Source organism: Acomys minous (assembly GCF_964271855.1).
Source record: "Acomys minous genome assembly, chromosome: 5".
NCBI classification, from domain to species: domain Eukaryota; kingdom Metazoa; phylum Chordata; class Mammalia; order Rodentia; family Muridae; genus Acomys; species Acomys minous.
The window spans coordinates 24,663,018-24,681,176 of record NC_140494.1 but is presented as its reverse complement, the minus strand read 5'-3'; the positions used below and the strand labels follow the sequence as shown (position 1 = coordinate 24,681,176).

At 46.6% G+C, this 18,159-nt stretch overlaps 1 protein-coding gene across 12 annotated transcripts in view; it reads left to right on the top strand.

The window, feature by feature from the left end:
* The first annotated feature begins 12,074 nt into the window (after positions 1–12,074).
* ABI1 (abl interactor 1) overlaps positions 12,075–18,159 on the top strand; it is an 85,270-nt gene continuing 79,185 nt past the window's right edge. For 8 of the 12 annotated variants that reach the window (XM_084781980.1, XM_084781978.1, XM_084781987.1 and 5 more), the window contains exon 1: positions 12,076–12,347. In XM_084781980.1, the coding sequence (XP_084638106.1) occupies positions 12,231–12,347 (117 nt within the window). In that variant the 5' untranslated portion in view covers positions 12,076–12,230. Of the gene's footprint in view, positions 12,348–18,159 lie in introns of all 12 variants that reach the window. The other 4 variants (XM_084781988.1, XM_084781981.1, XM_084781977.1 and 1 more) reach the window with 2 other exon arrangements.

Genomic DNA, 18,159 nt, shown 5'->3' with positions numbered 1-18,159 from the left:
GAACACCAGCAATAGTCATTAAAATGTAATACAAACCCTGTTATTCTGTATTTTACTGTAATTTTTCTCTTTTATCCTGGTGTGTCTGTGTCTGTGGTCACATTCAGTACATGTGTGGGTACATCTGCAGGTATGCTTCCCTGTAGAGGCCTGAAGTTGCTATAGAACATCTTCCTCAATCACTCACCACTTTACTTATTAAGAAACGGTCTCGGGCTGGAGACATGGCTCAGTGGTTAAGGGCACTGTTCTCCCAAAGGTCCTGAGTTCGATTCCTAGAAACCACTTGGTGGCTCACAGCCATCTATAATGAGATCTGGTGCCCTCTTCTGGCATGTAGGCACACATGGCAGCAGAATCCTGTATAAATAATAAATGAATAAATCTTTAAAATAAAAAAGAAACAGTCTCTTTCTCTCTTTAAAAATTAGTTACTTGTTATTTATTTGTTTATTTACTGAGGATTGGCATCGCACCTGTGGATGTCAGAGACACTTTGATTCTCTCTTTCTACAGTACAGTTATGGGAATCAAATGCACCTCATCAGGCTTGGCAGCGAACACTTTTACCTGCTGAGCTGTCTTGCTGGCCCCAGCTTGGCTGGTCTAGCTAGCCAGTTCAGCCCCAGGGAGCCTCTGTCTTTGTCTTGCAAGTGCTGTGATGATAGGAGGCCCAGCTTTCTGCAGGTTCTGATGACCCAGACTTCAGTCCACACCCCTTCAGGGTCAACTCTATCCGCTGAGACACCCCACCCTACCTCCAGCCCCGCCACCTTTGTTTCCTTTGTATGTGTAGGTGTATACACCTGTGTGAAGGCCGGAGATCAGCTTCAGGCATCTTTCTTCAGGAGCCTTTTGCCATGAATTTTTGGTTGGTTGTTTTTGTTGTTCATTCGTTTGGCCACTAAGCTCAGAGAACTTTCTGGTTCCAGCGCCCCACACTGACATTACAATCAAGCACCTCTGCCTCAGGCACTATTGTTGTTGTTAAATATTTCTTTATCTGGAGATAAGGTCTTCGTGCTTGTATGGATGTCTCTCCCCACTGAGCTTTCTCTGCAGCCCTCTATCACAGTTCTGTTTGTCACTCTCCTCTCCTCGCTGCCTCCTCCTCATTTGCCTCTGTGCGGTGGTTGAACAAGAGTGTGTTGGAGTTCATGTGCCTTTATATGCACATTCCTAGGCCAGAGCAGGACCTCAGGTGATGTTCTCTGTTGTTCTTAGCCTTGCTTCATTTAGACAAGGTCTCTGATTAAAACTGACACAACCCATTTAGGCTAGATTGGTTGGCCAGGGCACTCAAGGGATCTGCCTATCTCTGACTCTTTTTGCTTTGTTTTGTTTTGTTTTGAGACAGAGTTTTGAAATTAGTCCATGTAACGATAATTAGTCCACCAACCAGTCCAGCTGGTCAGTTATTGGGGGATCGAGGGGGGTCGCAACCTGTACATAAAGACATGGGCGGGAGAGAGACAGTAGCTCAAGCGAACAATTGCTTGTCAAGAGCTCGTTTATTAAAGGTAAGGGCAGGCTTTTTAAAACCTGCTTTAGGGCGGGCGGGGTACGCAAGGGAGTAGTGGAAAAGTACAAAATCTTCTGGGTTGAGCCCCGGGAACATTTGCAAGGGGAGGGGTCTTTCAGGTGAGACAAAGCAGGATATCTCTGTGGTTATCTTAGGATCAGATCGCTGTCTTCTCAGGACTAAACCGGATGCCTTGCATACCTAATGAGTGGCCCAGCAGGATGTTGGCTGCAAATACTGAATGGGTGGGGGTCGGCCTCAGGCCTTTTGGTCCCTGGCATCTTCACCCCTTTTGTTTACTTTGGCCTGAGGGAGACCTTACAGCCCAGCGAATGACCTTTAGGAGGTCACCAGTCATTGTTACAGGATGGCGGTATATTTAAGAATCACTAATGTCCAATGTTTCAGGACAACAGTTATTCTGGACCGGCCAAATTCCCAAGGAGAGGGGGCCTCGCGATGGCCTGAGCCTGCTAGAGGATCGATGCTCAATCTTACCACGCCTATGGTCTGTCCTCCCACCAAGGACCGACCGACGTCTGATAACCGAGGCTTATTCGAACGCTCCGTCTCTGACTTACCAGGCACTATCGCGGGTCAGGTCAAGGTGGGCTCAGGCCAAAAGATATAGGGGAGGGCTTGCACAGGTTTATCAAAGGCACCGAGGGCACAACCAATCTCACCATCCAGCATTCTGCATCCTCGGGAACTGCAAAGGCCGCCCATAGGAACTGCAAAGGCTGCCCATAGTTAACGTAGGTGTAGGTGAAATCTCCTGGATGGAAATAGAAGTCTCATTTGAGTCCTCAGTCTCCAGGCTGCGGTAGTGAACCTGGATATTCTTGGTGGCAGCTTCAACCTGACTTTTAACAAACCCTGTAAGACGGTTTAAAGTCCATGGGCCAAAGGATAATAGAAGGAGAACACCAACGAGGGGCCCGAGCAGGGTGAGGAGAAGGGTAGTAAGCCAGGGGGAGGCAAGGTTAGGGTTGGGGAAATTCCCCCTTTCAGAAAATTTAAAAATGAGTCGGGGTCATGAATAGTAAAACGGGGAAGAAGAATAACAAGGACACACCAGTCTTTGGAGGAAAGGAAGGTAGGGGCATAGACGATCGAGGTTAAACCAGAGGAACAAGCAAAATGGGTGTTATTTGGCGCGAGAATGTAGGGGAGGGAGAGGTCGGGAATGACAGTCTGGGCGCGAACGTCGCTGAGGGGAAGAGGTTGGGGGAGGGAGCATATGGGGACCCAGGAGGCAAGTACCTATGCCGGAAACAGGCTGGAGGGTAATGCGATTGTCGGGAGCTAAGCCGGTGAGGGTGGGGTAACATTAGTACAGAGCAAGGTGGAAAGAAGAGCAATACCCTCGTAAAAGGGCGGGGAGGGGGAGAAACACATCCAACATTCAGGAAATGACAAGGAGGAGTCATTCTTTTTTTTTTTTTTTTTTTTTTTTTAAGGCCCATATGGAGGCATTTGTCAACTGGGGAATGACATCAGCCGAACTGGGGGGGGGGGCCCACGGGGAGGGTAGGTCGGAAGGGAGGGGGTGGGAGGGGAGGGAGGCATGGGGGTGGCGGGTTTAGGCGGGGGGGGGGGGGGGCGGGTCAGGAGCAGGAACGGGAACAGGATGATGGAAAATATGATTAGGCCCAACCACTGCAGCGCCCTTACTGGGTACCTTTTTCAGGAGGTGTAACCAAAACGTAAGTCCAAAATCGTACTCTGATTTATAAACACGGAGGCCCCATTCAAATCCACGACCCGTCCAAATGGCACGTTTACCGGGCTCAGTGAAGCGAATGGTCAGGGGGTTGCACCAGCCATTGGTGACTGAACGAGCTACATTGTAAAGGTCTTTAAGGGTCCCAAGAAGAGGATGGCTTCCAGTACGTGTCGCCAGTGGTCTCACACCCCCAAGAGGCACAGTAAAAATCTTGGGCCCCACCACAGCGATGAGAGGGTCCCGGGAAAACATAGAGCCCTCTGGCCCAAGCAATCCCATCTTGGTGTAAGGTTTTGTGGAGCATGATGCGCTCCAGGTCATTACAGCAGCCGGGACTGGGACCACCAACCGAGCGAGAGAAAAAAAATGTCTTCCACGCCCCAAGAAGAGGGGCCTCCCAGGGCCAGGGCACAGAGGTCAACCTGTAAATCGAGCCACTGGGGGTTAATGCCCTGAGAGGAGGAGGAACTAACAATATCTCCCGCTTGGTTAATAATGACCCAGATAAAATTATAGATTGTATAAGGCTGAGGTTGGCGCAGAAATGCGGCGAGAATCACTTCAGGGAGGCAGAGGCAAAGGAGCGACGTGGTGAGTAGCAACGTGATGCATCGGCGGTATCTTTTTTATCCTAAAAAAGAGCACAATTACATCTTTTCCTCAGGGGAGTTCCCTGGGAGAGGGGGGTTAAAAGGTTTGACTAGGCGCTCAGGTAACCAGCGCGCATTTTGTTCTTTCTGATCATAAATGCAGGCATGACCTTTGCCCCAAATAAGGACTGGGTCGGGTCCATGCCATCGGTGGGTCAGTGGATCCTTCCACAGAGCCTTGGCATAGGTGGAGGAGGTGGAGGAGTGCCAAAGGCGATCGGCCGCCGAATGGCCAAGATCATCCTTTTGTAGAAAATTTAGGACGAACAATGCATGATTGAGAAGCAGGCGAGGCCCTGCTGTAGAGGGATATAGGATTCCTTTGGAAAACTGTAATTTATTAAGCATTGTTTTAAGTGTCTGGTGGGCCCTCTCGACAATTCCTTGTCCTTGGGGATTGTAAGGTATCCCCGTAACATGTTTAATCTGCAGTTGGGCACAAAAGGACTTGAAGGCAGAGCTTGTATACCCAGGGCCGTTATCAGTCTTTAAGGTAAAGGGTTTGGGGGCAACAGTAAGGCAATACAAAACATGATCAATAACATCTCTAGTAGACTCTCCATCGTACAATAAGGCAATACAAAACATGATCAATAACATCTCTAGTACTTTCCATCGTACAATAAGGCAATACAAAACATGATCAATAACATCTCTAGTAGACTCTCCAGCGTGTGGAGAGGCGCAAATAAATCCACTAAAAGTATCTATAGACACATGAATATACTTAAGTTTCTTAAAAGAGGAAAAATGAATAACATCCATTTGCCAGACCTGTCCAGGCATGAGGCCACGAGGGTTGACTCCCGTATGTGGCTCGGGAAGAAAGGTGACACATGCCTGGCATTCTTTAACAATAGCCCGGGCTTGTTCCCGAGTGATGGAGAACATGTGGCGGAGGCTTTGGGAATTAAGGTGGTGGAGGGCGTGAGCCTCCCTGGCCATAGCAACGGGGTCGCTGGCGGATGGAACGGCCAGCCCTGAAAGCAGGGGGCGCGTGGCTGAGTCCACCTGGGCATTAAGTGTAGTCAGAGGCCCTGGCAGGGTAGAGTGAGCGCGAATATGACCAACGAAAAAAGGCTGAGAGCGCAAAAGAATAAGCTGTTGGATACGGGAGAAGAGAGGGGAGGCATTAGTAGCAGGCTTAATACGAGGAACCGTCTCGAGGAGTGGAACAGAGGACGCGACATAGGCACTATCAGTATATAGATTAAAGGGAGTATGGGGAAGCAATGTAAAGGCGTGTGCGACAGCTTCCAGCTCAACAAGCTGAGCAGAGGTATGGGGGGTTTGTTTTTGCAGGATAGCTCCGTCCACAGAGAGGGCAGCAACCCCGGTAGAGGAGCCATCAGTAAAAACCAGGGAAGCTTGGGGGAGGGGTCTGGAGCGGGTGACTCTCGGAAAGATGACAGGTTGTCGCTGCAGGAATTGAATTAGTTTATCTGGGGGATAATGATTATCTAATAGGCCGCAAAAAGAAATACAGGAGACCGCCCAATCATCTGAATTTTGAAAAAGCCACCTTATTTGTGTGGCCGAGTAAGGCGTGATAATAGAGTGAGGGTCCCTTCCGAAAAGCCTGGTGGCCGCTTCCCGCCCCTGTCGAATGAGAGACGCAACCAGAGTAGGATAGGTAGGAAGGACCTTAGTGGAGGAGGAGGGGAGATGAAGCCAAAAGAGAGGGGTCCGTTGCCAGAGCAGTCCTGTGGGGGCAAAGAGGGAAGGAAAAATTATGAGCGTGAAAGGCTGGGTAGGGTCAGGAGCCGTTCCACCACCTTTCTGTTCTCCCTCCGAACCTGAGGAATCATGCTCACTATCAGAATCTACAAGGGCTGCGGACGACTGGGAGGGTGTAGGGGCAGGTGGCTCTCCCGAAGTAGCGCCTGAATCAGTGGCCTCAGTTTTTGCCCCGCTCAGGGCGGGCTGGCTCTGGGAACGGGTGACAGGGAAAATAAATGGGGCTGTGGAGGAAAGGCGCGTTGTTAAAAGTGAAAGCCGTTGTTGAAGCTGAAGAATCTTCGTCGCATGGGAGATCTGGTGTTGGAGATGAGCCTCCGTCTGGCAAAAGCAGTTTGGGAGGGAACAAGGTGGCGGGAGCCGGGAGGCAGGGTAGGGCTTAGTAAGGGGAGGGGGAAGAGTGAGCAAGGTAGAGGAGGGAAAGGTTGGCGCCGCGCGGAGGAGGCCATCATCGGAATGATGTCGAGCAGCCTCCTCCTCAAGGGTGGCAGCAGCATCCGGATCCAAGGGCTCATCTGGGGCCTGAGAAAGGAAAATGGCGGAATGGCGGGAGGCGCGTGAAGGGGGAACAGGAGAGGTTGGCGGACCGGACCGGACAGAGGGTGTCCTTTTTGGGGGAAAAACAGAGGCACAAAGTGGTGAACACCCACGTTCCATAGCGGAAATGGGGTCCTCATAGGTGGGAGGAAGCGACGGATAAAGACGGCGGGAGGAAGGGGAAGGCTTGGACGCAGGCGCAGGGGAAAGATTTTTTAAGGGCTCCGAGGATGTAGGAAGAGAGGAACCCTGCAAAGAGGAACAGGAAGGAACACGAGAAGGAGGGAGAGATTCGCGCAGGCAGAGTTCAGCCACGGAGAGGAGCTGCCTCTCTCCGCTTTCGTTTTCGCCGGACTCAATTATGTCCCGTATAAGGCCCCAATAAGAAAAAATACTGTTCGACACCGCTGTATTACCATCTTTTTTAATAAGTGCATTAAGCTCACGCCCCACCTTCTGCCACTTTTCAGAATGAATAGTAGGTCCATCAATCATGAACCAGGGACAGGTCTGGTCAATAAAAACAAAAAACTCAATCAAATGTTTCTTTTTTACCCTAATACCTCTCTCTCTGAGTACGTCCTTTAAGCCTTTTATGAACTTTGCTTCCTTGGACAGCGAATGGCCCATTCTTGAGATATGCGAACGGATGACTCACCTAATGACGAAGCCGGCCGGGCGAGCTCGGCTGGTCATGAAAACTCCTGTGGACCGGTCCCTTAATCCGTTCGGGGAGAAACCCGCACCTCGAGTCCCTTCGTGGTCGCCAGATGAAATTAGTCCATGTAACGATAATTAGTCCACCAACCAGTCCAGCTGGTCAGTTATTGGGGGATCGAGGGGGGTCGCAACCTGTACATAAAGACATGGGCGGGAGAGAGACAGTAGCTCAAGCGAACAATTGCTTGTCAAGAGCTCGTTTATTAAAGGTAAGGGCAGGCTTTTTAAAACCTGCTTTAGGGCGGGCGGGGTACGCAAGGGAGTAGTGGAAAAGTACAAAATCTTCTGGGTTGAGCCCCGGGAACATTTGCAAGGGGAGGGGTCTTTCAGGTGAGACAAAGCAGGATATCTCTGTGGTTATCTTAGGATCAGATCGCTGTCTTCTCAGGACTAAACCGGATGCCTTGCATACCTAATGAGTGGCCCAGCAGGATGTTGGCTGCAAATACTGAATGGGTGGGGGTCGGCCTCAGGCCTTTTGGTCCCTGGCAGAGTTTCTCTGGGTAGCCTTGGCTGTCCTGGACTTGCTTTGTAGACCATGCTGGCCTCGAACTCACAGCTATCTCTGACTCTTCATGCTGGGGTTACGGGAACACATACCCATGCTGGTTTTTAGCATGGTCTCTAGGGACATGAACTCCGGTCCTTATGCTTGCACAGCAAGCGCTCTTACCTACTGAGCCATCCTACCATCCCTTGTTTGTTTGTTTGTTTGTTTTTTGACACAGGTTTTTGCCATGTAGCCCAGATTAGCCTGGAATTCACATTCCTCCTGAATGTTGGGGTTACAATCATGTGCTACGATACTTAGATTCTGTTGGATTTTTTTTTTCAGATTTTATTTTATGTGGCTGTATGTTTTGCCTGAATGTAGGCCTGTGAGCCATGTGTATGCCTGGTACCCACAGAGGGCAGAGAACAGTGTCAGTTTCGCTGGAACTGGAGTTACAGATGGTTGTGAACTGTGATGTGAGTGCTGGGAACTGAGCTTGGATCCTCTGCAAGAGCAGACTGTGCTCTTAACCACTGAGCCATCTCTTCAGTTCCTTGGAATTTCTTTGAAAGGCATTTCATAGGCCAGGGATGTAACTTAGTGGTAGAATACTTGACTATATGTACAAGGTCCTGGGTTCTATTACAGTCCTGAAAAAAAAAAAGATCCTGGTTTTTGTTTGTTTAAAAAATTTTTTTTGGTAATAAAATGCATAGAGAAATACTAAATTAATGAAGGGTATAAATGTACATATTTTAGAGGTTGCTGCACATTATGGGCTAGAAGCTTAACTTTGAAAAGCTAGCACAATGCTATTAATGACATTAAGTCTACAGTGCTTAAATGAACCTTGAAGGACCCAACCTATAATCCTAAGCACCTGAGGGAGGTCCAATAGGGAGGTCACTACGTTAAGTGAAATAAATCAGGAACAGAGAGCCTTTAATCTCAGAGGCAGGTAGGTTGATCAATGTGAGAGTTCAAGGCCAGCCTGGTCTACAAAGCAAGTCCAGGACAGCCAAGGCTACACAGTGAAACCCTGTCAGGAACAAAAGAAAACAAAGTTCAAGGTTGTACTTGACTGTACAGGGAGTTCAAGTCCAGCCTGGGATATATGAGATCCTCTCTCGAGAACAAGCTGAGTTATTGGATGTCGTTGTTGTTGTTGTTGTTTTAGACATGTCCAGAAAAAAAGAAAGAAAGCCATTGGTTACAGTGTGTGTGTGTTGCCTTATATTTTGTATTCCTGCATAATTCTTTGAGACTGGCTGGCTGTGAACTCAAAATATGCTTTGTCTCCACCTCTCAAGTACTGGGATTATTTGTTTAGTTAGTTAGTTAGTTAGTTAGGTAGGTAGGTTTTCTTTTGCTTTCCTTTTTTTTTAAAGATATATTTTTATGAGTGTTTTGCCTGCATGTATGTCTCTGTGTCTCAGTACTATGCTCATGCCTTTGTGTCTGCAGAGGTCAGAAGAGGGCGTCGGATGCCCTGGAACTTGGAATTAGGGATAGTTGTGAGCCACTGTGTGGATGCTGGCAACCATGCCAAGTTAACCTGCAACAGATGCTCTTAACCCCTAAGTGTACTGGTCATGGAAATTAGGTTTCCTCTTTCTTTTGTTTTTTGTTTTGTTTTGTTTTGTAAGAGTTCCGAAATGTTTACGAAAACAGACTATGAGTTTTATCAGTCGTATCTCATTCTCCTGCACATCTTGTTTTTGTTTATTATTTATACACACTCAAGCAAAATAGCCATATGTGTAAAAAGTAAATAAAATACCTTAAAAAGAAAAAAAACTGCTCAATATTTGTTTGATCGTTTGTTTGTTTGTTTGTTTTTTGTTTTTCAAGACAAGGTTTGTCTGTGGTGTGCTGACTGTCTTGGAACTGGCTCTGTAGACCAGGCTGGCCTTCAACTCAGAGATCTGCCAAACTTTGCCTCCTGAGTGCTGGGGAGGGATGGGAGGAAACTATACTAGCATGGAGGTTTAGGATGGAGTAATTATTGTGCAGCATTGTGCTATAGGCTAATTAAGTAGATCCTGGTCTCTCTGTGTGGTTATTTAGGAATAAAACTGGTTAAGGAGTAACAGCTGATTTCACTAAGATAAAATTCAATATTAAATTTTTTTTGTTTTGTTTTTGTTTTTCGAGTCAGAGTCTGTGTTACCCTTGGCTGTTGTGAACTTGCTTTGTAGACCAGGCTGGCCTCAAACTCACAGCTTTCCGCCTGCCTCTGTCTCCCGAGTGCTGGGATTAAAGGCATGTGCCACCATGCCAGGCACAATATTAAATATTATAAATCCTTCAACATATAGTATTATATATATATATATATATATATATATATATATATATATATATATATATAATAGTTTTTATTACTGTGACAAAACAACATGACCAGACCAAATAACAAGTTGGGGAGGAAAGGGTTTATTTGGATTACACTTCCACATTGCTGTTTCTCACCAAAGGAAGTCAGGACAGGAACTCAAGTGGGGCAGGAACCTGGGAGCAGGAGCTGATGCAGAGGCCACGGAGGGTGGGTGCTTGTTGATGGTTTGCTTAACGCGGTTTGCTCAGCCTGCTCTCTTATGGAACCCAGGACCACCACTGCAATCGACACCACCCGCAATGGCTGGGCCCTCCCCTATCAATCACTAATGGACAAACTGCCTTACAGCTGGGTCTCATGGAGCCATTTCCTCAACTGAGGCTCCTCCCTCTCTGATGACTCTAGTTTGTGTCAAGTTGACATGCAAACTGGCCAGTACAGTATACAAATACACGAAGGCAGACAGGAAAGACGGCTCAGTGGTTAAGAGCACGGGCTGCTTTTGCAGAGGACTGGAGTGCGGGTCTGAGCACTCATGCTGGGCAACTCACAGGTGCCTGCAGTCCCAGGTCCAGGGGCATGTGATGTGTCTAATCTTAGCTGGCTCCTTCACTCAGGTGCACACACCCACAAACAGACACATACTCCTGCACATAATGTTCTTAACATTTGGGGAAATAAAAGGAAACAAAGAAAAGTAATGAGTACAATTCTCGATGAACACTTGTGAGGGGTCCATATCTTGGCTATTGAGACTAGAACAGCAGTAAACACAGACATGCATAGCTCTCTTTGGTATGCAAACATACAGCACTTTGGGGCATATACCAGGAAGTGAAGTAGCTGAATCATATGTTAATTGTATTTATTTTTGGCATTTTCAGGATCTTCTACAGTGTTTTCCATTGTGGCCATACTCAGTTTACATTTTTTGTGTGGGAAAGATTAAGCTTTATCACATTTTTGTTTGTTTGGTTTTTTGGTTTTTTCGAGACAGAGTTTCTCTGTGTAGCCTTGGCTGTCCTGGACTCACTTTGTAGACCAGGCTGGCCTCGAACTCACAGAGATCCTCCTGCCTCTGCCTGCCGAGTGCTGGGATTAAAGGCGTGCACCACTGCCCGGCTGTAAAAAATCCTTTTGAGACACAAAACGTGATAAGAAATAGAGAAAGCAAAACAAACTTAGACAAAAAATATGCTCATTACTTAAAAAAGAAGATATATGTAAAATGAAGTCAGTGAGAAAAGAAATTAGAAGAGGGAAGTACTCAAATTATTTAAAAATTTACACGGGGTTGGGGGCTGGGGAGCTGGGCTCCCGCCACCGAATAGTGTGTCAGTCAGAGGACAAACTGTAGGAGTCTGCCCTGGCCTTCTACCAAATGCATTCTGGGCTTTGAAGCGAGAAAGGTCCTTTATCTGTTGAGCAACATTGCCAGCCTTAAATTGTTTATTTTAAAACGTAACCTCCCCTCACTTATCCCTCTGTTAAGAGGCAGTTTTCTGGGTCCAACCATCTCAGCAACAAGTTCCATCTTGCAGGGTTCAGATTCCCAGGCCCCAGAGCCCAACTCCTATGCGCCTTCTTCAGGTGTTTCATGTTTGTATGTTTGGCCTCTGCTTCCCAAGCGCTGGGACTAAAGACTTTTGCCGCCGCGCCCAGCTTTCTTCAGATTCTTAAGGGTACAAACTATCCTTGCTCCATTTGTTTCTGCAATATGAAGCACACTTCTGACGCACATCTGAGAACTGATGGTTTCCTACGTTTTAAATGATTTGGAGCGTAAGTTAAGCAGGCAAAGCCTTCCTCAAAAAAATCGAAGTCACGATTCAGGGTTTCTGTTTTTAATCGTTATCTGATTGGATGCCTTTGTTTTACTGACATTTCCTAATTAAGTTCTGTCAATTTTCAAAGTCTTCTCACAAATAGTTGCGTTGTCTAGATCACCCTGTGGCGCCACCTTCTGGAGTCTTGAGTAGACTTTAAATTTAAAAGAGTATGGTGGCGCAAGCCTTTACTCTCAGCATTCGGGAGGCAGGTGGATCGCTGTGAGGTCGAGGCCAGCCTGGTCTACAAAGTGAGTCTAGGACAGCCAGGGCTACACAGAGAAACCCTGTCTCGAAAAACAAAAAACAAAAAAAACAAAACAGCACTGTTGGTCTTGGTTCTCTAAGTTCCTTCCAGTTTTTTGGAGGCTCCTTAGACGCATGCGCGCCCTAGCCTGGAAGAAACTACAATTCCCAGAAATCATTGCAATGGGGCGGGGTGAATTACCCTGGGTGGGGGGGGGAGGATTCTCGCGAGAAAGTGAGGCTGAGGCGGCTGTGCGTCCTGGGTGGAGGGGGGGCGGGGAGAGTAAGGAGGAAGAGGAGGAGGTGCAGTCCCACAATACCCGGCGGAGGGCGGGTGGGTGGTTAGTGTCTGGTCTGTGCAGCGCCCCGGTCCTCGGCGGACCCAGCTGCCTCTGTCTCTTTAACGCGAGAGGAAGCGATGCGGAGGGGTGGAAAATGGCAGAGCTGCAGATGTTACTAGAGGAGGAGATCCCTTCAGGCAAGAGGGCGCTGATAGAGAGTTACCAGAACCTGACCCGGGTGGCGGACTACTGTGAAAACAACTACATACAGGTGAGGAGCTCGGGCGGCCGGCGGGGGGCAGGGGAGGGCGGCCGGGGCGACGGGCAGGCTGGGCGCGGTGGGAGCTGCCCTCCTTCGCCACCCTCCGCCCCGGCCGGAGCAGCCGCCGCCGCGATACAGGAAGTGGCCGCTGCGAGAAAATGGGCGAGGAGCAGGGCCGCCGCGGGCGCCGCCAGCCGGGACGCCGCTCCCCGCGTGCCCAGCCGGGTGTGCTCTCGGTAGCCTGTCCCGGGCCGGCTGTGCTCCCCAAAGCCTGCCCGGGCCGCGGCTCCCGGACGCCTACCCCGGCCGAGCTCTGCTGCTCGCAGTCTGCCCGGCCCCGCTCTGCTCCCCACCAGCTGCCCTGGCTGTAGTCTGCGCCTGGCCCGGGCAGCTTCCCCTGTCCTTCCGTCCCAGGCACCTTTCCTCTCCTGGGTTGTTTTCCCGCAGCGTCCCTTGCCTGGATCGTGCTCCCCGCAGCCTCTCCTCGCCGAGTCGTGGCTCCCCTCAGCCTTCCCAGGCCGGGCGGTGCTCTCCGCAGCGTCTCTTAGCCGGATCGTGCTCCTCCGCAGTCTTCTCTTGTGGCCGGGCTGTACTCTGCGCTGCCTCTTTTGGCCGAGGTTGATCCCAAGACCCCCCACAAGCCTTCCTTGGCCGGGGTCGGCCCCGAGACCCCTCAGCTACTCGTCCCCTGGCTAAGGTTCCCCCCCCCCCCAAAGATCCCGCAGCCTCTCTTGGTCGCCTTGGTCCCCCACACCTCGCTGTCGCCCCTTTGCCCAGTGTGATGAGTCTAGGACCTGGACAGCTGTGAGAGGAATGGGCAGGGAAGAGGCGCTGTTCCAAAGCGTGATGTGTGTCGTTAGAGGGTGTGGGGCAGGGGTGATTATGTCAGTTCATCCTAAAGGGTGTGCCTTTTACTTATTTAAAAAAAAAAAAATTGTTGTCTCGAGTCATTTGTACAGACCTCCCAATAGGGTGCGGGGAGGGAGGATTGAGAGTTTGAGAAATTTCATCTTAAAATTCTTTTAATTGAAGGTTTGTAAATCTGCGTGCTTGGTGGTTTTCAAGTCGGGTTTTTCCTCCTCATCATATTTACTTCCGCTTTAGGATAGTGTATGCTTGTTATTATAAAGCACGAATGATTCATAGGGAAATTCACTGGGAAAGTGCCTTAAATACTTTAATTCTTCCAAATGTTCTTGTGCCGTTGCCTTTGAACTAACTCAGTGTCATTGTGGTTGATTATTTTCTGAGATTTCTTTCTCTCTTGAGTTAATGTGTAGAAGAACCTGAATAAAATAGAGTAACAAACATTATTTAGTCTTTAGGTCTCAACGTTACATTGCTTCTTGATTTATTAGGACATTCTTGACACCTTACTATTACGTGCTTGCTTGTGTCTGTTAGTGATGGTAAGGGAATTGTATGCAGTAGTTTGATTGTGTAAAAGCTAATAGTTTCCACTAGAAGCAAATAAAGTAGTACTTTGTATCAGATAATGGGACTAGAAATGCACTTTTTGTTGATAAGGCAAGACCAGAACAGTCTTTGAAAAGTTAGTCATGTACCTCAGACCTGCAGTGTTTCTAAAAGTGCCTTCCTGTGGTTATCATTTCCCAGAGCCAAGAGTTCCTTTGCTCGCAGAAGCTTGTAGATTTTGTTTTTAGAGGGAGATGCTGTTCTGAGACTTGTTTGAATGTTTGTCAGTTCCCATATTAGTAACAGTCTCTCTGGAGTAGTACTTAAGGAATGTGTCTTCATTCTTTCTTTTCCAACCTTTGACTTTGCTAATCATAGAACTTGACTTTTTAATTTTTCTGTCTGAAATTCTATCAACTTAATTTGGTTTGGCAGATAGGTTTTTTAAAAGTATTTTTATTTTTTGTGTGTGCATATCCCACCCCCCCCCCCCCCCCCCCCCCGTGTGTTCGTGTGAGCACATTGCCAGAAGCTTGTGAAATGATGTTTTAATGATTAGTCTTACATATTAATATGAACTAGTTTGCTTAGCCTCAGCCTCCATTACATTTGCTTACTTATGGAACAGTTTGAAGTTGGTAGAAGCTGACCATTCTGGTATTGTACATCTTACACTTGCTTATAAGCGCCATTAATTGTTAAAAATGCTTCTCATGCCTTTAAACTTTTTATTTTGAAATGGGGTAGGTGGTACATCGTACTTGTAACCCAACACTGAGGAGGCTGAGGCAGGAGGATCACAATTTTCACAGCAGAAGTTTGAGACTAGCCTGGCCTTCATTTCAAAAAGCTAAAGAACTTAAGAAAAAGAAAAAAAAGGTAGTATTTTGAAAGACATAATCTCCTTATGTTGACTAGGAAGACTGGCCCCAAACTTCTGAACCCAAGCAACTTCCTGTAGCCATAGGCTCGTGCATATGCACTGTGTGCTACAGTGTGCGTTTAGCCCCCACCCTATTCTCTTTTCCTCTCTGCTTCCCCTTTTCCTCTTCTTCCTGGCCACAGACCAACCATCTGGGCTCAGAGACATTAAATATCTAGTGTAAATAAGGCCCAATAGCTACTAATGAGGTCTGAAAGCAAACACTAGTTCTTCAGATTGCAATACTAAATTTCTTTTAATTTTGAGTTGGTTACTTTCTTCAAAACATTTCTATAAAAAAGAATGGGTAAAGAAGATAATTGGAGCCCAGTATGTGGTGCATGCCTTTAATCCCGGCACTTGGGAGGCAGAGGCAGGCCAGCCTGGTCTACAAAGAGAGTCCAGACCAACCAAGGCTACACAGAGAAACGCTGTATCAAAAAACAAACAAAAAAGATAATTGGAGATATTAATAATAAAGGATAATAAATATGTGTTCTTCATTGACCTTGGATGTTCAGGTCTCTTACATCCTTTGACATAGAATTTGCATCAAACCCACATATATATTCCCGTATGTATTAAGTCCTCTGATCTCTAGATTACTTTCAATAGTGAGTACAATCTTAAATTCTATGAAAACGTTTTTTTTTTAAAATTACATTTATTATGTGTGTGTCTGTACACATGTGCCGCTGTGTGTGTGTGTAGGTCAGAGGACAGCTTTCCACCATATAGGTCCTGGGAATTGAGTTTACAGTTGTCAGGCTTGTAGGCCAGCACTTTTACCTCTTAGTTACCAAGCTGACCCCTAAATTTGTATGTTTCCAATTTAGGGCGTAGTGGCAAGAAAGTGTGTACAGCATATTGGATCAGCAGTAGGCTTAGTGCATGATTGTTGAACCCCCACAGATAAGGAGAACCAAACCAATACATCCTGTTTAATGAGTGCCTATTCTGTTATAATCTCTTCTAGTTTGTATTTAATCCTTATAAACTGTGCACATAGAGAGTGACCTCATATAAATGAGGAAATTGAAACTTAGAAGTGTTAAATAAATTTTGTTTGGCCAGTTAGTGACTGGCAGATTCCTTAGTTGTGACAGACTACGTGCTAGGTGGAGTAGTTTGCATATCACCCAGTTCTCAGAAGAATCTAGACTTCAGGCAGCCAGTTCAGCATTGTTGTTGGAGTAAGTAGACCTGTTGGACGAGCATGGGAACCTATCAGCTCCAGCACCATCTCTTGGAGAATACTTTCTCAGTGCTAAGCTGCAATCAGAAGAACAGGTAGGTTTGTACTTTGGAGATTTGCCATTAAATCTCAGCTGGCTTTTCTCTGAGCTGACTGCTCATCCAAGTTTGATTCCCACCACCCATACCAGGAAGCTCACTATCACCTGTAACTCTAGCTCCAGGGAGACCTAATGCCTCTGGCTTGTGTAGACCCCTGTACTCATGTGCATATACTCGGCACACAGGCACACATGTATACACATGATTTAACAATAAAAAAAAATCTTAGTTGGATATGGTGGTTATGGTGGTGCAGGCTTTTAATCCTAGCACTAGGGAGTCAGAGGCAGGTAGATCTTGATGAGTTTCAGGCCAGCCTGGTTAGCATAGCAAGTTTGTGCGCCCGCTCCCTGCCCCCTTTCCCCCCACATATGCATTAGGTATATAATATATGTATGTATATATGTATATTCTACTCAAGACTCCTTAGATGTTCTCAAATTTACATTGAACTGAAAGTTTTGTCTTTTTCATATGAACACTGTTCTTGTTGAATTTATGCAATCATTTGCATAATTTAATGTTAGATTCAACCTCTTATCCCAATTCCTTTTTAATTTACTTTCTGTTGACTCATAGATACTTAGGATTTAACTTCTAACAATACATACTGTCAACAACCATACCCTCATGGAGCTGAACGCCTTTGAGAATATGAAGGAGTATTAGTATTTTTGTCCATCAGAATAAAACAGAAAGCAAGCATGAAAGAGCAATTAAAAGCCTGCTGTGGTATTACTAGTATTTAGTCCTGGCATGAGGGAGGCAGACTACACAGATTTCCTGCCTGCTCAACATAGTGAGTCTCTCTGTAAGCCCTGTCTCAAAAGAGAAAGAAAGACAGATCACAGACCACAACTAATCAAAGTATCAAATAAAAATCTCTCAATGTAAGTTACAAACAGAAAAAGAGACAAGACAGTTTTAGTGCAAGCTTGCAAATGTATGTAGTCCTAAAGTGTAGTCTGTAATTCTCTTTGGGAATATTACTAGCGAGAATTGGTGGCCCTTTTTTTTTTTTTTTTCAATGTGGAGGGAATGCTTATTTTTGCTTGAAGTTTTGATCTACAGTTTGGCACTCTTGCTTTTGTGCCTATGCTGAGGCAGCACATTGCAGTGGAGTTTATGTAGGAGAAGATAACCCTCAACTCAAGATGCCCAGGTGTATTAGCGTTTTTTTTTTTTTTTTTAGAAAAAGAGAGACAATAGCATGAACATAAATACAAAGGGGACGTATTAGGATGGTGTACACGGTAGTATGAGTTGAGTGTTCAGCGGTGTTGTCTGTGTTTTGGAGAGACTTCACACTCAGCAGCTACTCAGTCCACAGGGCTGGCTGCCGCAGCAGTCTCAGAGCTGACAGCCTGGGGTTTCCTGGAGAGCAGTGCTTTTCAGCTTGCCCTGGAAGGTTGAAGAAGCTGTGCTTTCCATGGTCCAGGATGCAGCAGCAGTGAGCAGTAGCAGCAGGGCAGATGGACTCAGCAGTGGAGCTGAGATGGGCTCCTGTCTCAGACTTGTGTGTATCTGGGTCAGTGGTGGAAGGTCAGTTGAGAGGATTTTCTTTTCAGAGTACATCTTTGAAAGGATAATAGGAAAAGTAACACTTGATGGCTTTTGATATAAAAGAAATAGTTGACTTGATAATTTTAACTCTTTAGAAAGCAGTCTTTCAGAATGTGTTTTAGTGGTACCACTGTGTTGACTCAAATAAATACATTTACTCTTGACTCTACTAATTTTCTCCACTTAAAAAATTTTCATAATTAAGATGCAAATAAAGCATCTTAAGGTAATGCATTTTTGTTGCTAAGTGTACCCTGATGTGACGGCCTGGTGTGATGGTTGTTTCCTGTAATCCTGTCTATTTGGTGGAGTGTCCAGGTTAGCCCAGACTAGAGTAAGACCCTGACCCCATCAAATACCAGAAAAATTAAAGAACTGCAAAACAAGTAATGTACCCCCCACCCCTTCCTCCCTCCCTTTTTTTGCTTATTGTGTAGCCTAGGCTGGCCTCTAACTTGTTCTGTGGCTGAGGATGAGCTTCCTGCCTCTCTCCTCTGTGCTCTGGAATTAAGAGTCACTATGCCATGCAGCTGTGCATGATTCTTTACAACTGTGTTATTTCAACTTGTTCCTAAGCTACCACTAGTTCATCTGACAGATCCTATTACTTTTTTTTTTTGTTTG